General features: G+C 39.3%; 1 protein-coding gene across 4 annotated transcripts in view; it reads left to right on the top strand.

Moving 5' to 3' along the window:
* NCOA6 (nuclear receptor coactivator 6) overlaps nt 1-22,787 on the top strand; it is a 41,059-nt gene extending 18,272 nt beyond the window's left edge. For 3 of the 4 annotated variants that reach the window (XM_033153318.1, XM_033153316.1, XM_033153315.1), the window contains 8 exons: nt 122-268; nt 1,238-2,351; nt 14,825-14,946; nt 15,296-18,262; nt 19,283-19,336; nt 20,530-20,569; nt 21,417-21,565; nt 22,179-22,787. In XM_033153318.1, the coding sequence (XP_033009209.1) occupies nt 122-268; nt 1,238-2,351; nt 14,825-14,946; nt 15,296-18,262; nt 19,283-19,336; nt 20,530-20,569; nt 21,417-21,565; nt 22,179-22,225 (4,640 nt within the window). In that variant the 3' untranslated portion in view covers nt 22,226-22,787. The remainder of the gene's footprint in view (nt 1-121; nt 269-1,237; nt 2,352-14,824; nt 14,947-15,295; nt 18,263-19,282; nt 19,337-20,529; nt 20,570-21,416; nt 21,566-22,178) is intronic. The other variant, XM_033153317.1, reaches the window with a different exon arrangement.
* Nucleotides 22,788-23,614: the final 827 nt, after the last annotated feature.

Here is a 23,614-nt window from a genome sequence, read left to right as displayed (position 1 = left end):
CCCCGCCATTTTTCCTGCTTTATTATTCTCTTAACTTCCATCTGACTGTATCATGATAAGAATATATTAATCAATATTAATATACAATGCAATTATTAAACAAAGTTATTTTTCTTTCCAGGAATGCCCAAGCGTCTCCCACCTGGCTTTCCTGCAGGACAGGCAAATCAGAACTTCATGCAAAGTCAGGTGCCTTCTACAGCACCAGCGACACCTGCAAATAGTGGAACACCCCAATTGCAAACAAGTCAGAGTGTGCAGCACACAGGTCTGGTAGCTGAATTTTAATAGATTATTAAATGCTTTTCTCATTTATGGAAGCTCACTCTAAGGGACAATACAGTGTTGTATCCAGTGGTGGTTTAGGACTAGCTGAACTGCTTCTGCTAGTACAAGGTGACACACTCAGTTTTTGCCAATCCCCTGTACTAATTATAGCACTTTATGTCATATCAAATTTTGAGTGGCCCCTAACCTTCAAGGGATTTTTTTTGGGAGTGGTAGTGGGGAGAGTAGGAGGGATTGGTGAAAATCAGGGGCCTTACCTTGTGCAAGCACAAACCCATCATTAGATACAATCCACATTACTTGACAAATGATGTATTTTCAATAGTAGTAATTTTTGTATGTGTAGAAACAAGACTGCTGTGTTAAATGACACAGAACTGTCAACTTCAAAAGTTAAGTTTATCTGGAAGAATAGTGCAATGAATTTAGTGCCATTTTGAAAAATTGCCTTCTATTTGCTGTTATGGAGACAGTATGTGCGATAGAGGCCTTGGCTTTAGAGAGAGAAACACTGGGAAGACCAATTAGAACCTTTCACTCTTTTGTAAAAAAGATTTTGTTCATAGACAATGCCCTGGAAACATTATAAAACCCTATTTGCCTTTCAGTAAAAATTCTAAATATGACTCTGTTGAATAATATATTATGCTGTTAACTTCTGTTTGCTTTGCCACCCCTGTTCTAGTCCACCACTGATCAGTTACCTCTTTCTTTTGCATGTTCTGATCCTGTATGATTGGCAGAAATGTTGTTACAGAATAATTCTTAGGATTTTCAACATTCACAAATACTTTCAGACCATGTTTCAAATATTGGGATTTTGATAGTACAGTATTGCAAATGTTAAACAAAGAGATTTTTTTCTGGACTACTGGTAGTTTATTAATTTACATGCTCTTATACCAATTCAGTTTACAATTGTCTAACCTGAACTATTAAAATTTTAAAGGTGGCCAAGGAAATGGTCAGAATCAGATGCAAGTTCAACATGGCCCATCAAATATGATGCAGACCAACTTAATGGGTCTTCATGGAAATATGAGCAACCAGCAGACAGGTACCAGTGGAGTTCCACAAGTTAATATGGGCAACATGCAGGGACAGCCTCCACAAGGACCACAATCTCAGCTAATGGGAATGCACCAACAAATAGTGTCCTCCCAAGGACAGATGGTGAACATTCAGCCTCAGGGATCTCTAAATCCTCAAAACCAGATGATACTTTCTCGAGCTCAGCTCATGCCACAGGGCCAGATGATGGTAGCATCTCAGAACCAAAATCTTGGTCCATCACAACAAAGGATGACACCACCCAAGCAGATGATTCCCCAGCAAGGCCAACAGATGATGGCTGCACATAATCAGATGATGGGACCGCAAGGCCAGGTGTTGCTGCAGCAAAATTCAATGATGGAGCAGATGATGACCAATCAGATGCAAGGAAATAAGCAACCATTCGGTGCTCAAAGCCAGTCCAATGTTATGACGGGGCCAGCTCAAATAATGAGAGGACCAACCCCCAATATGCAGGGAAACATGGTGCAATTCACAGGACAGATGATGGCCCAGCAAGGCCCTGTGAACAGCAATCCTTCTCAGGTTATGGGGATTCAAGGACAAGTTTTGAGACCCACAGGAACTAACCCTCACATGTCTCAGCAACTGGGTGATACCACCACTACTACAAACAGTGATGTGAACTTGACACAAATGCTACCTGATGTTTCTATGCAACAAGGAAACATGGTGCCTCCCCACTTGCAAGGGATGCAGGGAAACAACAATACACCAGGGAGCCATTTTGCTGGGCATGGGATGCCTTTTAGTACTCCTTTTAGTGGAGCTCAAAATGGGAATCAGATTTCCTGTGGACAAAACCCAGGTTTTCCTGTCAACAAGGATGTCACAATAACAAGCCCTTTGTTGGTAAACTTGCTGCAAAGTGATATATCTGCAGGACATTTTGGTGTGAACAGCAAACCGAACAATCAAAATGCCAATAAACCCAAGAAGAAGAAACCTCCAAGGAAGAAGAAAAATAATCAGCAAGTAGAACAAATTAAGTAGGTTTAACATTTTTGTTTCCTACACAACCGAACCAAGTTTGTTTCTATTTCAGTTGAACATAAGGTTTGCATTTGCTAGCAGTTCTTTTAAGTAAATATTTTTAATTCACAAAGCAATGCCAGTTTTGCAATTTACACCTCCATCCCATGCAGAAATAAAGAGAAGATAATTAAAGAAGTAACTTTACCAACAATTCATTCTGTGTTTGTGTTAGTTGTTAAGTTAGAACCCCAAGTGTTGTCACTCTTCAGGTGAAAACTCTTAAAAAAAAATAGGGCTGATGTAGAAGTAACTCAGAAAAGCAGCACCAGAAAGAAACCTCAGTGACAGGTTTTTAGTTTAATTATAGGCACAATAAATGATTGAAGAGCACTTTCAGATATGCTACTACATAGTGTGCTTGTCACTGCTGAGGTTTTCAGTGTAGTCTACAGAGTGATGAGAAATCAGAGCTGGCTATAGGAAGAGGAGTTTTTTGTATGGGGCTGTGCCTATGGACATTGCTGCCAAAGTCCCAGACACAATTAGATCAAAGCCAGCTAGTACTCTCTCTTAACTTTGCTACCACTCCTCTCTCCTTAAGTACACATACCAATTCTCTTTTCCCTGTCACTTACCATGGTGTTTCACACCATTTTTGCAGGCCAGAAAATATGCTTGTATTGATAAATAGTATACTGTTTCCTTGTCTATTTGACGTGGGGGGGAAAATGCCAGACCAGGCCACATGAAAGCCACAGTGTTAATGGGAAGGAGGCATTGAGTCTTGCCTACCACTTGATGACACTTGCTGGATCATTGATGGGACAAATGACTGTTGTCCTGTTACTACAATAGGTAGAACTATATAAAAACAAAGTGTCTAGACTGTAACACAAAAAATAAAACCTCATTTTCACAATTGGTTACATAACACTAACATGTTCATGAGTGGATTTGTTCAGTGGAGACAGTATTCCAGTATTAGAGTAATTCCTACAACAAAATGCTCATTCCATACAATGTGTTGAAGTGTATGGTAGCTGTCCCAGAAGTATGCTACTTACAGTAGGCCATAGGGCATTTAAGTGGGTCTCAGGATTGTGCCACCTGCCTCTGCACAAAGGAATGAATTTGTGAGTCAGGATTTTCACAAATTTCCTAATTTCAACAGCATTTTTCCTCCTAAAAGGAGCAGGAGAAAGTGGGGATCATGTTTATGCCTGTATCTGCAGATGCCCTAGTCACATTATTTCCTAAGTGCAGTGTTTAGTAAACCACAGTTCCATAATTCACTTTTCTACCTTATTACACGTAATGAAAAATGTTGTGATAGAAAGTATCAGTCATTAAAAATTCAGAACATACATTTAGATTTTCAGAATATTATAATAGATTGCAGTGTATGGCTTTTCATTATAACACATTAATAGGAAAAGACACACAATTATAAGAAAAGATACTATTTTCTGAATTCTGTTGTTATGACTTGGGAAAAAAGCAAGGTTGCCTGTTTTTATAAATGGGGGGTGATCACATGGCTTTTTCATGGGTGGCAGAGAAATGCACAGCATCAATCTTTAAATGTATCTTTTAAGTCCACAAGGCCACATGGACCTCTGAGGTTTTGACCATAGTCAAACGGTCAAGCCTTCCCCAACTTTGTACTCTACAACTGTTTTGGACTACAGCTGCCATTAGCCCAAGCCGGCATAGTCTATAAGCCAAAACAGTTGAAAGGGACTTGGTTGGAGTAGGCTAGCTTAGTCTGTTGCAATACACAGGCAATGAATACAGCCGTTCATGTGATCATAACACTGTTGTCTGCTGTCTGACTTTTAAGTTGACTGTGGCTTTTACAAACTTCTGTCGCCTTCAGACTCCTTCAAAAACACCCTAACACCCAGCAATTTCCAGTGTTTGAAGTGCTTTGTGTATTGCTAAACCTTGGCGCACTTGTAAGATACACTAGTATTATTGCTCTTACAGTGCAAACCATGGGGCAAACAATGAGAAATTAGGTACTTGACCAAGACGGGTCCCCAGCTGTGTGATGGCAGTACAACTTAAACTTTCAAAGAGATTACAAATATTTTTCAAGTTAGCCTCTAGTGCAGATTGTGTTTAGTTGGGGGTCAAGAAAGGGAATAAGCTGAAGAACATGGAGGGGAGAGCTGTCTTTGTTGTGCAAAGAGCTTGGTTTTGTAAAGTTTAGTTATGCAACTAAAGATGTTCCTGACATTATTCTCTAGCTTTTGAAAAGAGAGTCTAAAGTTAGTGATGTGTTAAACTTAGTGGCTTGTATTGTATTGTATAGTATGGTTTGGATGGCATTAGGCCTTTCTAAACCTTGTAGCACTGGAAGGAATCATGCTATTGTTTTCTCAAGAATGACATCACAAGAACAATATAAGTTGCACTTCTTATATAGCTATGTTAAGATATTACTAAGAGACCTCTATGCATTTCCCATATCCCCTATCAGTCTCTTCTGCTTAATCACAGAATGCAAACTTGCAACTCATGTTCCTTGGCTGAATGGGAGCACAGCAGAAGATTAGATTTAAGGCAGGGGTGAGGAACCTGTGGTCCACAGGCCAATCTCAGTATTTTATGGGTATCACTGCACTCAAGAAAAACCCAATCACAGATGAACTGCAAAAGCAGGTTTTTTAGTCACTAAAGATATGAAAGGTATGCATGGGCCTCCTATTTCGTGTAGCAGCCTAGTGTAGGTGAGTGCCAATGTGAAAGCACTGGATCAAGCTTATAGTAAACAATACAAAAATTGTGTAGTTTTAATATCCTGTTGCTAATTGCTAATACGTTGTGATAATGAAATTAGCGTAGCATATATGTAACAGTGGTATAAGTTCTTTCTCTCTGGGTTGAAATACAAAAGTAGCTTATCAAGCTTTTCACTCCTTTATGAAACTTGTTTGAAGCAGAACTAGAGATGTGAAGGCCCGGGAAAAACCCGGAAAATTTCAAAAAAAACACACGTTCCCCCCGTTTTTTTCCTGAAGCCTTTTTGTTTTTTCCCGAAAAATTGGAAAAAATAAAAAAATAGATTATGGAATGTTTTATTTTAACATGATGAATAAAATATTTTAAGATAAGGGGTTCAAATATTTTATAAATAATTTCTAAAAAATATGTATGGTATCAGATTATTCTAATTTCTGTGAGGACAAGCAAGTCCTAGGTTACAAACTGAACTCTCCAATGCAAGAACAAGATAAATTTCTTCCTTTAGGAGGTGCTGTTGTCACCAGAAAAGAAAAAGGTTTCAGTTTTGTTTTTGCATTTTTGTGGTATGCATTGGTTCTGTTCCTCTTCACTAGGCCTCAAAGCACTGGAAGAAAATATAGAGCAACAAAAAGAGCCTGAAAGCATATACTTAATTTTAAAAGGTAAGAGTTTTCATTTATCTGATTCCAGAAAACTGAATCATTTAGCTACATAAGTTTACAACCTTTGTGTAAATAATAATTTAATTACTACTAATCTGGTCCTTTACTTCCCCTCCACCCACTACTGTAGATTAGTGTCTTCTTGCAAACTAACTAACCATTAAATTATTTTTCTTCCTACTTCCCTCAGGAAAATGGTGAGACCAACATCTAGCATATGGAAGCATTTTCACACTACAAGTTCCTCTGAGAAGAAAAATGTGATTTGCAAATATTGTCAGATGAAATATGCATTTCCAAATGCTACCAGGATGACAAAACACATTTTTGTATGTAACAAGTGTCCTGTAGATATTAAAAAATTATTCATGGATCTAAGTGAAGAGGACCACAATGATGAAAATGCACATAGTTTTTTTCAACGTTCTCGTTCAAGAATCCTCTTTCTACTTCATCTGTAATATCAGCAGCAACACAAAGTGTTGTCCCATCAGCAGCATCTTCAAGTGAAAAGATACTGAAGATAGCTGAATTCAAAAATTATTCAATTAATTCATTTGTAGACAAGATGACATGTGAAGATCAGGAAAAAATTGATCAAGTTCTTGCAATATATTCTTCTGGAATACTAAGACCATCATACCATTTGCCCAGAAGACATTCTTTGAGCAAGCCTCTTTTGGAGTCGGAATGTGTAATGGAATCTGTGCAAGGAAAAATTAATGAAGCACTGTGTCTTGCACTACTTGCAGATGGATGGACAAATGTGAGAGGAGAAGGAATTATAAATTTTGTTATAACAACACCTCAACCAGTTGTTGTTTTTTTACAAAAGCATTGAAACAGGAGAGAATAGACATACTGCAGAGTATATCAGCTGCACAGTATGTGAAGTCCTACAGAAAATTGGGAGTGGTAAAGTATTTGCTTTGCTGACTGACAATATGAAAGCAGCATGGGAGATCATAATGGATAAATATCCACATATTACTGCAATAGGATGTGCATCTCATGGGCTAAACTTGCTTTTTAATGATATGAAACTGGACACCCTTCAAAGGATCTATAGACAAGCAAAAGAAGTTACAAAACATGTAAAAGGTACTCATATTGTAGCTGCAGTTTTCAAGAAGAAGCAAGTAGAAAAAAATGCAAAGAATAAAATAGTGTCACTGAAGCTCTGTAGTAGAACTCGGTGGGCTGGAGTGGTGATCTTTGAAAGTTTACTAAAACACAAAGAAGCTCTTCAAGAAACAGTAATAATTGCATAGGTGTCAAATTTCCCTTTTTTGCGGGAAATTCCCTTATTTCAGCGCCATTTCCCATTGCAAAAAAGGGAAAGTTGACAGCTATGGCCGTTTCCCAATGCAAAAAGAAAAAAGAAAAAAGGAAGGTTGATAGCTCTGTAATTGAAGATCTTAAAGTACCCAGGAGTGTAAGAAACACTGTTTTTGATCAGGAAGTCTTCTGGGTTCAGCTGCAAAATTCCCTGAAGATTCTAAAGCCAATTGCTACAGCAATATCTGCATCTGAATCAGATAGGTCATTTTTGTCAGAAATTCCTTATCTAATGACAAAGATAAAAACAACTGTTTTTGAACATCTCAGTATATCTCCACTTACAACTATAAAAGAAAGTAAAGTGAAAGATTTTATAAAGGGGAAGAATTTTGTTTCCATCCAATTCATGCTGCTGCAAATCTGCTGGATCCAAGATTCAAAGGTGACAATATACGTGATGATAGCACGGTTACTGCATTTGACTGGATTACAAAACAAGCATCACATTTAGGACTTGATGTTGGGAATGTACTTTCAAATGTTGCAGAATATAGAACATCTTCAGGGATTTGGTCCAGGAATGCAATCTAGGATTCTGCCAAACATATTCCTCCTGCAACATGGTGGCAAGGTCTTTGTACATCACAGCCTCTGACTCCTCTTGCTTCTCGCCTTTTTCAGATTCCTCCATCTTCTGCAGCATGTGAAAGAATCTGGTCTATGTTTGGAAACACTCACACTAAATCAAGAAATAAGCTGGCATGTGAAAGGGTAGAGAAGCTTATTTCAATCCGAGCAAACCTTCAGTTTTTAGAAGTCCATAATAACTGTGAAAATGACAGACACAAGAAAGTAGATGCAGAAGCAGAGACTGAAACTGATACTGATCATTACAGCTCAGAAAATGATTCTGATTAAATTTCATGTCCATTCATTGAAACTTAGTCCGACTTCCTTCAGTTCTTTTTATGAGAATGTTTCTTTAAATACTGTGGAGAGGAAATATGTATAATTGTTACTTCTGGATTTTTAATAATTGTTTTGTGGAATTTTAGTTTTTTTTTTGTTCCACATAAGCCAGTACAGTAGTACTTCGGTTTACAGACGCTTCAGGTTACAGACTCCGCTAACCCAGAAGTAGTACCTCGGGTTAAGAACTTTACTTCAGGATGAGAACAGAAATTGTGGGGTGGCGGCAGGAGGCCCCATTAGCTAAAGTGGTACCTCAGGTTAAGAACAGTTTCAGGTTAAGAATGGACCTCCAGAACGAATTAAGTTCTTAACCTGAGGTACCACTGTAAACAGTTTAGGAGATTGTTGCTGCATTTGTTACAAATACAAATAAATATTATTTTAAAAGTAAATTTTGTTTGTAATAATTGTTTGGATATACTATATTTTTAATATGCTAGTTGTGATAATTTTATGCCCATTAAAATTGTCCATAGTTATATTTTATGTTTCTAAAGTAACAGAATGACTTCCAAAAATTTCTGATTCCAAACGGGGTTTTTCTGAGCTTCAAAATTTCCGGAAATTTTACATCTCTAAGCAGAACATAGCAAAACAGTTATCTGGGAATTGATTAGCAGTTTGTAGATTGATTAGCAGTTTGTAGATTCTGAGACAAAAGGAAAATCTGGTACAAGTAATTGAGATTATTAAAATAACTTGATAAAGAGCAATAATCTGTGGCAGGCATCAGAGATATGATGTTGTTGGAGGCAATAAGTACAGTTGATGGAGTAAGAAACTTCCAGAGTGATTTCTCCTTTCAGTTGAGACTTCTGTGCAGTTCATTTATTGATTAATATGCATTAAACCAAGAAACCCATCCCCTTATAACTGATTGTTAACATTCTGGGTCTCCTAATTCTGCTTTCTTATTTCACGACTAGTACACTGGAATTTTCGATACCTTATATCATGAGAGCATTAGAGCTCATCATATATTTGTGGATGTTAACAGCTGTAGTGCTTTGTGCCCCTCTCTGCAAACTGGTAATGGCAACAGTAGATGAGATTGCTTACTGAAGCTTATTGGATAGGTTTGCTTTTGTAGATGCAAAAATGTTTCCCTGAAATAAGCAAGTTTGACAACATTTGAACAATTATCTCAGAGGTTGTATGTTGCCCTTTCAACATAAGCATAATCAGAACGAGAAAACAGTCAGAGGTCTCTTTTCTGAGCTTTTAAGATAAGCATGTTTGTTTTGTTTATTAAATATATATCCTGTTCTTCCCCCCAAAAGGAGCCTTCATGTATTCTGGATCTTGGAGAGGGTAGGACAGTGACTATTAGTGTGTGTGGGGGGGGGGGGGAACCTGGTTGGGGAAGGAAATTTCTCCCACCACCATTGTACCTGCTTCAGATGAAATACTATTTATTAAATAAATAAATAAATAAATAAAATGCTCACACTTAAAGCGAAGTAAAACATTACTGGAAAAAAATAAGCAAGCAAGTTGCTCCACATTCTATTAGCACACATTTATATAGGCACACACAGCCTCTACTTCCAGCCATGCATCTTACACCTACTCTCCTAATGGGTTTCAGTCAGGAATTGGTTCTACTGCTTCTGGGAACAATGGCTGAAAGGGAGACAACAGAGAATCGGAGAGTGACCTCAACAAGATCTGAGCAACGAAAGAAGAGGTCATAAACTTGAATAAAGTTAAATTTTCACACTTTGTTCTGAATTTAATTTGACCCCCCCCCCCCCCCCCGGCAAAAAACCCCTGGAATTCATTGGCAATGATTTTGGTGGTGGCAGAAAAAGAGATTGTGTGGATACAGGTGAAAGCCAGAGCATTTGTATAAAGCTGCTGACAATTTCCAGTTCCTAATACTTTCCACACTTAAATATACCTGAACAGAAGATAGCACACTCACTGGAGTTATTACCATACACAGAATTGAGATTAAATTAGTTTTAAAGTTTTTTTAAAAAAACCTATTTTGAAGCATATGCTCCCCCTTTTTTTATTTGTTTAATGTTTCCTAAGAAGTCAATAGCTGCTTTAGGTTGTGGAGGAAAACTACCAGAACAAAACTTTTCCATTTGGTCAGAAACCTGGCTGCGATTTCTACTACGGGAAACATGGTGCAGATATATACATAGATAAATGTAAAGTGAAAGTGCCCCACCCCCACCCCGCTGGCCAACTTTCTGTTTGGTGAGTATGGCAGAAGTGGGAAAAAATATCACTAGAGGAAAGTGCAAGAGTAAGAGAGAGAATATCTCAACCAGTATGTTTCAGTTTATGGTGATGGTTGATATAGGATGGTGTGCATGTGCAGAAACTAATTTTACTAGCAAATGCAGCACACCCACTTCTAATTCTGCACCCTTGTCCCTTTTAGGATTTCTTCAGCAAAAAAATGTTAGCCAAAGAGTTTTATGGAGGCACTAACTTTTTACTAACTCTTCCTCCCTCCTGACTTCGGAAAAGAAAATTATGAACATACAACGTCTTCCAGACCTTTTCTATCCCTGTCCTTTTAGCAATCCATAGAGTCAAAAGGCTTTCTGCCACTTTATTTTTTTTTAAGCAACCTCAAACCCAGCAAGGTTAAGTTTCAGTAAGATCACCTGGCCATATATGTACTGAATAGGCATGCCTTCTTTCATTTTTTAAACAAATCCTAAGCCATGACCAAAAATGTCCCGATGTATAGCCCTCTAATAATGAAAGGAGAATGCATTTATGTATTACTGAGTAAAACAATGAATGGAGATTATAAGAGATAGAACAGTAGAGCAGGTTTGACGTCCAGTTTTAACCACAAATAAGTTGAAAACACTTAACTGTATTTTTGCAAGTGTGTGATTTTAGGACACTGACAGAGTATAGAAATCCATGGGCAAAAAAACTAGAGTTCATTAAAGGTATAGGGTTATAGCCATTCATGAAACAGACTTCCATGTGTGCAACAGAACTTCCCCTTGCTTTCCTGCAGCCCCTTGCACACCCTCAAAATTGGCTTCAGTGGTTTGGGGGACCCTGTGGAGCAGATTTAGGAGGTGCATGTGGAGAGAGAAAGGGGAAGTCACATTGTGTGAATAAAAATTTGCTTGAGCAGTCTTAGACACAACCCATAAGGATAAGGGCAGATTAAATGTGAAAAAGCAAGGAACATTGTCCAGCACAGTAGCCTTAAAGATATGGGGTGATACTCATCTATTTTTTCATTTAGAGTAGACTCATTGAAACTAATGACCATGACTAAATTAGGTGTATTAATTTCAAACTCTGCATAAATGTGAGTGAATGCCAGCCCCAGTGTGATGCGAAGGTGCAAAGAGTGCTGAGACTCAGTTTTCAGAGGGCACATGCTTGACAGCCGTGTGGAATTTGGACAGGTGAGCACTGCAGTTAATGTTAGGGCAGGAAATTTGAGGAAGACAAAACAAAATATCCATTGGGTGACATCTAACATCCATAGTTATCAACTTTTCCCTTTTCTTGTGAGGAATCCTATTCGTAATAAAGGAATTTCCCTTAAAAAAAGGGGAAAGTTTACAGCTATGCTAACATCACTCACATGACAGCATGTCTGCTTCCTCAGGGCTCTTCATTCCCATGTGTTCTGGAAGGTCTCTCAATCAAATAAATATTGGGGGAGTGTGGTGCCAAGTGCGAGAGGCAGGAGAGCAAAGAAGTCCTGTTGCACAAGCGCAAGTCTCTTGTGCTGAGAGATTGGCACCCATTGCTTGCTTTTAAATTAACAAAAAACAATCATGTAACACCTTAAAACATCTCCTTATGTTCGTGTTGTGTTTTGTTTGCTTCTGGAAATGATATGTGAATAAGCATTTAAAAAACTAATAGATTGCAGCAGGAGTTTTCACAAACAAGAGTATTACTTCATCAGAGGCATGATGAAGAAACACTTGCTCCCAACAGCTTATAAAATATTGTGATGATGCAATATAAGAGAGTCTCTCTTGGTGTAGTAAGGCTGTTTATAATCTTTGCTACAGCAGACTAATATGGTTAGGCTCCTGGAATCTTCCTTTGAGACAAATACTTTATTTGTTCAGGTTTAAACTTTTTAGATACTATATCCAATAAATTCATGTAGAACTGGCAGTACATTTATTAATGCATGGGTAGCCTACATGCTACTCTCCGTATGTTTTGGACTACAACCATTGGCTAAGGCTGATAGGTGTTTTAGCCCACAACATCTGGTGGTCACTGCATTTGCTAGCCCTGGATTATCCCATGTTTCAGAATTGTCTACTGAGCATTCATTCTGATTTGTTTGCAGGGAGCAGGGTCGACCCACCCATGAGATGAGGTGAAGCAGTTGCCTCAGGCAGCAGTTCTGGCCTCCAAGGAGCGTGCCACTGCAGTGTGCCACCACCTATTCCTCTCCAGCCTCCTTTTACTCCCCCACTGCATTCAGCGTAGGGGGTGGCAGAGGAGGAGGAAGAGCCAGGTGGCATATTCAGTTTTGCCTCAAGGAGCAAAACATCCTGGGCCAGCCCAGGTAGGGAGGTTAGATACTGTTATGTCAAGCAAATGTTATCGCACAATTCCCAGTGCATTTCCCCATCACTTTCCTTATTGCAAAAAGTTCAGTTTTCGGGGGTGAGAAAGCAGGTTTGTTGTCCATATCCCCTTTAATTGTGCAACCTAAATTTCCCGTTCAGTGTGTGATTGAAAATAGTGGCACTTTGGAAGAATCCCTGGTGGGTATGGAAATGGGGCAGATTTCTGTGCAATTGTGTTTGTGTGTCGCAGGGTGCCTGATAACTCTGTTCATTCTCAATGGGGTTCAGCTGGTTTTCCTTTTGAAACCACTTCCTCTTGGTCCCTCCACATGCCTTGGGGTAGTCCTTTGTGTGGAGTTTTGGGGCTAGTATCAAGCAGGGATTGCAATGCTAATCTCTACCACTGATTTCCAAGGTTGCAGGAGTATAAAAGACAATAGAATATATGCCACTCACAGTAATGTGTTTACCCTAGAACTGCTCAGCCTTTTCCTTGCTATAACAAATTTCCTGTTTTTCCTCACCTTTTTTGTATTTTGCATGAAATGAGGAGGAAAGTTGTCCATAGAGATAAGACTTCTCAATTGTAACTTCCCTAGGTAACTTCTTTATCCAATTTCCTAGTTCTAAAGCAGAGATACAAAGGATGTAGAGAGTTGGTGATACATAAGCTACCTCTCTTAATAGACTCACTAAAAGTGAACTTTACAGAAAGCTTGTAACATGTAACATTGACATGCGAGTCAACATCCCTGTTGCCACATCAAAAGGGCTTGTGATCATTTTGCGGAGAGGCAGGGCTCAACAGCAGCTATTTTATTTGCAGAGAAATAGGAAGTGATTAGAGTGAACAGGAAATTTGGTGGTGAGAGGTGGGGAATTCTCAGGCCTCACCCTTCCCCTAGATCAAAGGCTATATCAATGGTTCTATCTCACTGGCTTTTAAAGTCTAATTGGGAAAAACTAATCATGTCCTACGCAGGCCTTATCACACTGGGTCAGAAACTGTATTGCTGCAGCGAACAAGGCAGGAGATGGCTGCCTTACAGTCATTCTGTTGTGTCTATTGTTACTTCACTCCTAAATCTAAAAATAACAGCTCCATATGTGGTGAGTGGCCTTCAAAGGGAAGATCCATATCTCAATGGAAAGAGCTTGTATTTTTCAAGGTGCCAGGTCTATTATCTTTATCTGACATCTCTTAAAAGTAGCTTTCTCTAACCTTGAGTCCCCATATGTTTAACTAAATGCCTGTCAAATCCAGTCAGCATGGCCAAGGGTAAGAGATGATGGGAATGGTAGTCCCAACATCATCTAGGGACCCAAGGATGGATTAAACTGTCTTAAATGGTCATGGGTTGCAGAACTGGAAAACACAAAACATCTCTGCCTGAAACTGGACAGCTGCTGGCTTCATAGGCAATATTAACCGATATGGACCATTTTCTGATTCAAGACTGACTAAACTTGGTGATTCTAGTCCAGAGTCTGCTTCAGTCATATTTGTTAACCACATATTTTTATCATTGTCATTTGTCTCATGATGGAAGGTTCTTAAAGATAACCAGCTTTCAGTAATTCTAATTTGACGGGGTATCAGCCTCCCTGCTCCACCTGAGCAACTATGGCTGCAATCCTAAACACATTTACCAGGGGCGTAAGCACCATTGAACATGTTGGAAGTTGCTTCTGAATAAACTTGGGCAGGCTTTTGCCATATTCTGCATTACATTTTCTGTGCTTTGGCCTAAAAACGGGAGACACAGTTGAGGCTTGAGGGGAATCCTGAGCAAAGGTTGCTACAAGGTAGATAAACAGTCCTTTTTGCTTCTTACCTGATATAAGTATTTTAAGATCTACGGCTGAAAAATAACTGCCTTAAACTAATGAACAAAATAAGCAGTGACCTTGGTTGTTAATACTACTTGTGTCCAGAGGTGGTTGTATGTTACACCAGCAACATATTTAGGGTGCTACAGGTGACTCCTCTACACAGGGCACCGAGGCGAGGTGGCACTTGAGTTCCCACTAGGTGTAGTGCACTTGAGAACATGCACAGAATGGAAGGTAAGAGTGGGGAAGGCACCAAATAAAAATTCAGCCAAATTACCAAAGTCCGCCCCTGGTTACACACAGCTGGCTATAATATCAAAAGTATGGTATAAGAGAAATGCCATAAATGTGCTATACTTCCCCTGTTGTGTAATGTAATGTAATGAATTTCAGCTTTATTTTATTTTTTTTATAAAAAAGAACTCAAACTGCATTAGTAATACGCATTTCTGTCTTTAGTGCTTCAGAACCACGCCCAGCAGGCCTTGAAGAGTCAGATCAGCCACCATTACCAGGAGAGCAAGGTATAAATTTGGATAACACTGGACATAAGCTTTCGGACTTCACAAACAGGCCACCAGGTAATGAACATGTTTTCATTATTTTTAATGTACTCTTTATATGCAATAGTATCGTTTACTGTGCTTCACTCATTGCTTATTAAGACTGAACCCGAATGTGGTATTCCTACTACTTGCAGGTACACTGACAGGGACTGCATCACATGTTAGTTAATCGGGTCCATGTAACATACCTTCCCCCACTTCAAACTTATTTTATTGTTCCCCCCCCCCCCAAAACAAACATTACATTGTTATCCAGTATCACAATTTGCATTCCATATTTGCCATGACTACAATACAAAAGAGGCCAGTTTTAGTGACATCTTGCAGATTTTTGATCAACAAATGTTTCTATTTATCTCTATAGGCTACCCAGCCCAGCCAATGGAACAAAGAGCTCTTCAGCAAATACCTCCTCAGCTTTTGCAGCATGGACAGCAGCAGCAGCAGCAGCAGCAGCCACCCACACCTCAACAGACACAGTCCCAGCAGCAACAGATGATGATGATGCTCATGATGCAGCAGGACCCTAAATCTGTCAGGCTTCCTGTTTCCCAAGGTGTCCATCAACCTAGAGGCCCTCTGAATGTAGACTCACAAAGAATGCCAATGCAGCAGGGGGGCAACATGTCGGTGATGGTTAATCTTCAAGGTCCTGGTTCAGTGCCTCCATCTCCTGACAAGCAAAGGATCCCAATGCCAAACAATCAGCCTCTTGTGAACAGTGCACGAAAGATGGTTTACCCAGATAATGCACAGAATCCAACCAGCTCTCCACTGGGAGAAGTTTCATCAGTGCCCTCTGTTTCAGATGGAAATGGGGCTGAAGTCCCTTTAGCATCTGGGCCTCAAAACAATATAGCACCCCATTTAGTAGTTTCACAAAACCAGTTAATGATGGCAGGGCCAAAACCTGGACCTTCTCCAATGTCAGCTCCCCAAGGTACAAGCCCTCAGCAGCAGTCTAATTCTCTTACTGGCCCTCACCCGCATCATTTTCAGAATGTTCCTACCACATCACAAACATCGAGACCCAAAACTCCAAACAGGGCAAGTCCAAGACCATACTATCCACAGACTCCCAATAACCGTCCACCAAGCACAGAGCCATCAGAAATAAGTTTATCTCCCGAGAGGCTCAATGCTTCTATTGCAGGCCTCTTTCCTCCTCAGATTAATATTCCTTTGCCTCCCAGGCCCCACCTTAATAGAGGATTTGATCAGCAGGGTCTTAATCCAACCACTTTGAAGGCTATTGGGCAAGCACCCTCAAATCTTGCAATGAATAGCCAATCGAGTTTTGTTTCACCACAAGCACATAAGTTGGACTCCATGGCTATTAATTCAGGAAAGCAAACCAATACTTGTGGAGCAAAGCGAGCCAGTCCAAGTAACAGCAGAAGGTCCAGCCCTGGATCCAGTAGGAAAACAACACCGAGCCCTGGGAGGCAGAACTCAAAAGCAACCAAGTTAGGTTTGACATCTCAGCAGAATCCAGGGCTCATGCAAAACATAGACTTACAAAGAAGTATGATGGTTGGTCCAGCCGCTTTGCAAATGCCTACGCCTGGAAGTTTTCACAATAATGGTATGATAGCTGCCCAGAATCCTGCAATCCCTGTATCAGTCATGACTGGTATTCCTGAGGATAATAAAGACAGCTTTAGTGCCCCTCAAGAGATTGTGTGCCAGAATATGCAAGCTGGCCCAGTGAACAAAGATCAGCGCAACGTTGAGCTGAAAGGTGTTCCCAGCCAAGAAATTAAAATACTGGTCCATGAAGAGCAACAGAAGAGGGAGGCCCCTCCTGTAGAATCCAACAAGCTTCCCAGTCCAGAAGAAAATAAGAATATTATCTCTCCAGCTATGCGGGAGGCACCAACCTCCTTAAGTCAACTTCTTGACAATTCTGGGGCTCCTAATGTTACAATTAAGCCTCCTGGTCTCCCTAGCCTTGAAGTGCCTCCACCAGTGACTTATGCAGATGAATTCAAAAAGATTTCTGCCATTCCTCCTCCCCAACAGGATCCTCCTTCTAGTAAAGACTCCGTTTGTTCCCTAAGTTTACCTGCTAATACTGAAGCCTGTTCAACTCAAGTGCAACAAGATCTGGGTGACATAAATTCAAGTGTTTCCCAGAATATTTCTCCAGTAATACAGAGGCCTGTTAGCTCTGCTTCTATTTCTACATCACTCCCACCCAATCAGATAACAGTATTTGTAACTTCCAACCCTATTACGTCATCATCTAACACACCTGCATCATTGCCCTCTCATCTACAGTCTACATTAATGCCTGCTGTTGTCACCATGCCTAGTGTTGGCAATAAAGTTATTGCTTCTGAAGGACAAACAACAGTTCAGTCCAATGCTCGGCCTCAGTTCATTACGCCAGTTTTTATAAATTCATCCTCAATAATTCAGGTTATGAAAGGATCCCAGCCGAGTACAATTCCTGCAACCCCAATGACTTCTAATTCTAATTTAATACCACAGTCTGTTGCAGTTGTTGGCCCTTTGCATTTGTCCCAGAATATAAAATTCTCATCAGGGCCTGCTCCTCCTTGCTCGTCTTCTAATACTCCTATCTCAAGTATACCAACAAGTCGGCCAGTGGTTATTAATTCATTGCCATCTCCTATTCAGCTTCCTTCTCCCTCATTAATGGCTCCTTCAAGCACTTCTCCGCATCATTCCATTCAGCAAGTCAAAGATTTCAACCCAGAGGAGTTAAGTTCTCAGATGTTAACATCTGACTCAAATGCTGAAGCAACCTCGCAGCCTGGAGCTGTGGTCTCCCCATCTGGTGATCAGAGCCCTGGATCTTCCGTCAACAGACGAAGTCCAGTTTCATCTACAAAGGGAAAAGGGAAGGTGGACAGAATTGGTCAGTTTTTGCTGACAAAAGCATGCAAGAAAGTAACAGACTCTGTTGACAAAGGGGATGATCAAAACGGTGTGGAAGGAGAAGTGGAAGCTCAAGGGCAAGACATTTCAATCATCAACAGTCTGGAAATGGAACAGTTACCAGTAGAATTAGAAGACAATATGGTGGCCTCTCCGGGTCCCACTCTTTTGAAACAAAGCACTTCCGGAAGTGGCCAGTTAAGTTCTAGTACTACTGCTGCTGTTTCTGCCTCTGTATCTTTAAGCTTACCAGGTACCACTCCTCCCACTAACGTTCTTTCAGTTGTAACCACTCCAGTGATCTCTGACATCCTAACCACAATTCCAAGCACTAATGGTAACACCTGCAGTTTACCTGTGGAGCAGGTTGGGATTGGACCAGAAGATGAGAAAACAGAAGACCATCATGAATCGCCACAGAATAAGGGTATGTACTCATAAACATATTGAGCTGTTATTCCATTCACTCTGTTGCCAAGAATCCAATTCATCTGAAATACATGTGAATTTATGCTTCTGCAAGTATGAATTAAGGATGAGTCATAGTGACGAGGAGGGAGTTGTGTGTGTTAGTGTGTGTTGAGGCCTAGAACAGTAGAACTGGAACAATTGGAAGAAGGAATCTCTTACAATAAGCTCTGTTTCTTAAGTTAAATGTAACAATACCCACAATATTTAAACATTGCATTAAAAAGCATTTTAGTCAAAGTATTGCAAATCCCTCTGATCAAAGATTGAGCATTAGTAATGGTAGCAGTACAATAGCATTTTAATAACTTATTGAACAACACTATTCAAATGATGAATTCTGTTCTAGAGTGTACTCTGAGAGCCTTCCAAATGTATTGCTTCTGCAGCGTAGTGGAATGATCTTTATATAATGCCTCTGACTCCTCTGGTTTCTCACTTGTCTCAGATTCATTTGTCCTCTGTAACGAGTAAAATAATGTGATGAGTATTTGAAAATACATACCTCCGATGAACAAAGTAACATATGAAAAACAATAATGCAAATGTTCCATATATACTGGGGATATTGGAAATGTCTGCTTTTATACTAAATTTTGTAAATAAACCAAACACTATAATAATGGATCAAAGTGAAATCAGTGCATATAATTGGCATTCCATAGCATCCATGTTTATACAATAGTTTTTTTCCCCAGGACTTAAACAAGATACTAAGAAGGCCTTAAATGCTTTGGGGGCGGGGGGATTTTATTTCATTGTTTTCAGATACTTTTGTCTCCTTGACATATTGCATAACTTGGGGCTATCAATGATATACCTTTAGTTTTCTGCTTAGCATAGGGTTTTCCACTTTGGGGATATTCCTATCTTGCAGTGTGATACAGAGCAGTCTGTATATGCTAGATATTTGTATTCCTTGTTTGTATTTCTTAAGACTGAAAAGTGCATTGGTAGCTTCTTATCTATCTTGTTTCAGCCTTTTTATCCCAGACTCCAATTGCAGCACCAGAAAGTACTGTTCAAAGAACAGGTATGTTTTCCCTTAGACCAAATGGCATAGGCCTACATGTTTATAGGGAAATATATATGTGCATAAAACTATTCCCTGTATTTTATGTTATCTGCAAGATGGGTTTTTAATTTATATTAGAAGGAATACTGTATGTAGTCACAGTATTACACTGAAGAGTTCAAAAATAATGTATCACATGGACACTGTTTAGACACTGGTCAGAGCAAAGGAAGTGTACTGCAATAGTTTGCAGCTGCATTAGTTTTGGATTGTTTATGTACAAATTATTTTAAAATGAGCAATAAATTTAGGTGTTATGGGGATGACATTAGAGGCAGTTTATCACAAGGTAAAGAAAAACCTGAATTAAGTTGGTTATGTCTGCTGTTTGGGGTGAGGGGCGATAGGCATTCTGTTCTTCATAGGATGGTCTGAGGAACACTTATCTGACCTCATCTCAAGTGATCAAGCTCCATAATAAAACTGGCAGCATCTAGCAATATGGGCATCACAGTTATGGAGTGCACATACTCAAAATCCAAAGCTAAATGTAACAGTGATAAAACATTACAAGTTGAAAGCATGCTTTCTTTTCTTTAAAAGTAGGTAAATGTATTCTAGTAAACCGTTAGTAAACACACATTTAACTAGTGCACATTCAGCTTTAAGTGCGGGGCAAAAATAAAAATTTAAGAAATCAGGAAGGGGGTGGGGTTTCAGGAAAAATGACTTTGGCAGTCCCACCTGCCATTGAACCCAATGGGTTTTGACTATACTATACACGATATTGGCTTTAGGTAGGTATGATCCCTGGAACATAACCCCTGCATAAGTTGCAGGCTTACTGTACTACACTTTGATTAAAAGTTGACAGGGTTGCACTTCATCTGATCTCTGTTTAGTTTATAGCACTTACTTAGTCAGACAGCGAAAGGGAGTTGGTGGGGGCAGAAGTGTTACAAAGATGATCTGGTGAATTGGGCATATGAGGCCCATTAAAGTCTGAAGTGACAGATCAAGATTTATGTGATACATGACGAGGCTACTAATATCTACTTAGATTTGTCATGATGAAATATTGCTAGTATTAGACCTATCACTTATTCTCAGAGTAGCAGTTAGATTTCTTAATGATACTCATTTTCTTTTCATTTCTGTATGCTTCAGCAGTAGAGTAACTGATCATCCATCCCTCCATTTATCTGTTTCAGAACTGGAAGCAAATTCTGCAATTATTTCTGGCCTGGTTACGTAAGTAATTCACTATGGAATGATAGTAAAGGAGAAGTAATTTCTGTTCTTGGTTTATGTAGAAATGTGTATTACATAACTTTAAAGTGTTATGTAATTTCTCTCTCCTTGGCCATGTCTTGTAGAAATCTGCCTAACACAGAGGAAAAGTGCAAACTGGTGGCTGATTCCTGCAAAGACTTGCATGTGAACCTAATTTAGCATCCTGCATTTATTTCAGTTAGTGACATAGGTTAGGGCTCCTATAAAAGCAAGAATGCTTCTTCCCAGGGTGTGCCAATTGTATCCAATATTAGCCCCACGCAGCGCAGATCCATTCAAGTTAATAAGCATGCCTTTCTTAGGTTCATTAATTTCAGTAGGTCTACGAGTAAAATTTAGCTAGATAGAACCCATTCTGTTAAATAGCCTAACACTCATAATTATACCTTTCAGTCAAATGTACTGAACTATACAGTCCTCCCCTAGATTGGACCAAAGCATCTAGGACTAAGGGCTTCCCCCTATGGTTCTTTTCTCAAAAGACCAAATATGCATCTTGCCTGGCTTTTCTGTGGCAAGGGTATTTTGCTTCCAAATAATGATACTTGACATCCCTTCATTGTAAAGAGGAATGTTGTTTATGGACACCAGTCCTAGCACTGTCTTCCATATGTTCAAATGACTGGACCCATGTTTTTATTTATAAAAGTAGCTCTGTTCTTGGTTCCTTGTATTGTCACCTACTAATATTTCAAGTAGCATACAAAGCAAGAAACTTTAGTGCTGATGTTGCAAGGCTATCTTCCTGTTTTTCTTGTAGCATGAATTGTATGTAAATGCACAGCTCTTGTATCACTTTTATCAGAAATGAGCCGAAGGAGAGCTGCGAAAAGGCTAAAACTCCGAGCAGAAGAAATTCAAGAACGGAGGAATCTCCAGCAGTGCAGGAGACTGTGGAGAATGGGCAGCGCAAGAGGTCCTCCAGACCAGCATCGGCATCCAGCACTGCAAAAGGTAAGATGCTCAGTTGTTTTCACCTAGTATGTTCCCTTTGGCTTAGAGTTAATTTAATGCGGTGTTGAAATTATAGAACTAGGAATGAAAAGGAAACAATTTTATTGCATCTACTTCTATTGTTTTTTTTACCTTTCTCTTCTCCATTCTGAAGGACTCCTCAAATATTATATGCAATACCCATTAACACAGCAAATAGCTTGAAAAGTCACTTTATAAATCTTGAATAGATGGAATATTTAAGGATTAGAAGATATTTTCACCCTAAAATATGAAAGGCAGAAGACAAAACCTTGCCTCTCTCTGCAAAATTGGTTTTGCAGATGAATTAATTTGCTTATGCTGCTCATGCTTGTCTGTAGACATCAGTATATATGAAAGCAAACTGTGCTGTTGCATCAGGTGTTCCCCAGCCTGGTGCCCTACAGACAGGGCTGGTCCATCTGTGAGGCAAGGTGTAAGACCATTTTCTGAGAACTTAGTAGACTGACTGGACAAACCTTAAAACAGAAAATATTAGTATGGTTAATACAGCATGATCCCCTCCTCCCTCTAGTTTATTTTTTTATTTGTTTAATTAATAATCTTCCAAACTGCTTTCACTCCCCAACAGAAACAAATGCAAGTGTTATGCAGTCAAAAAGAAGAAAATCCAAATGAAGTACTGAGTGGATATGCAAGGCTTGTAAATGTGTGAATTTTTTTACTAATAGCAGTTCTGAGCTGTGATTTCTCACTATATATATAAACAAAAAAAAAAACTCTAAAATTCTGTACAGTAATTAATTTTACTATGATCCTGTTCCCAGTAAATGCAATTTTTTTTCCTGAAGACTAAATGATGAGTTGGGGGAATCAGGTTATTTGTTAAATTCTCTGGTTTTATAAAGTCTATACATAGCACACTAGATTTAGCGTGTTGTAAAGAATCTGAGGAGATAATTGTAAATTTATATCCATGTTTTCACTTTTCATAGGAGAAACTAGAGTACAGGGTTGTCATTTTTTTTTAGATATTAAAATGATGTATTGTGCTGTTGGTCAAGTACTGTATGTGAATAGCAGTTAAAAGGGTTATATATGGCCCAATCTTGGAAATGTAAATAGTTTTATTATATAGTAGGCTTGATGTATTTGTTGTAGAAAAGGACCAGTGGAAAAAAATGAGAGTTTGTGAAATGTGGATTACCTAGTGCTCTAAATAAATGTCATCGATCTATAATTTGTATTGTATGTTATTTAACACCAGCATCCTTTTACATTGGGTGTGGGTTACTGGGGAGTTCAGGGACAACATCAGTAAGAGAAGCGCTTTCTAGTTCTGCAACCTCAATAACTTGTTAAGCCATGTTTTTTTTAAATATGAAGCAGCCGAACTCCTTGGTGCCATGGGGCAGATCTATTCAAATCTCTTGTCCTTCACTGTCTTTGTTACTCCTTCCTTTACCTGGTTCACTTCCAATCAGGCTTGTAATGTGTGGAACCCAGCATATAGGAGAGCAATGTTTCCCAAACTTGGGTCTCCAGTTGTTTTTGGACTACAGCTCCCATCATCCCTATCTAGCAAGACCAGTGGTCTTCAGAGTAATGCGTGACCATTTTCTGTTGGTTGTTGAGTGCTGGTTGAGCTATGTCCTAGTTGAGCTATGTCCTGTGTTTTGAGAATGGAGGCTGCTTCTCAGGAATCCTTTCTTTCTGGGAACATTTAGATCCGTAGCCCACCCATTCAGAAAGGTTCGTTTCATTTTGATCTCTGTTTGGTTGGCATGTGAAATCCTATGCAAATTAACTAGTATGAATCCATTTGCTAAACAAACAAGAGAAATGTCAGCTGGTTTATTTTACTAGGACTAAGTTGGCTTGTATCAAAGTGTTTCCTCAAGTTTATCCTGTTTATAAAGCCACATCATGTCTCGTTCATGCAGGGTTTCAGATATCTTGAGAGTTTGCTATAAGCACTGATAGAATGGAGGATTTATTAAACAAATTTTCTAAAGTGGAGCTGCCTCCTCAGCTACAGTAGGTGGGGCATTTGACTAATTAGAAGCC

Source organism: Lacerta agilis, chromosome 6 (genome assembly GCF_009819535.1).
Source record: "Lacerta agilis isolate rLacAgi1 chromosome 6, rLacAgi1.pri, whole genome shotgun sequence".
Taxonomy (NCBI): Eukaryota; Metazoa; Chordata; class Lepidosauria; order Squamata; family Lacertidae; genus Lacerta; species Lacerta agilis.
Note: the sequence above shows the minus strand (reverse complement) of the source record. Positions and strands in the feature narration are given on the sequence as shown.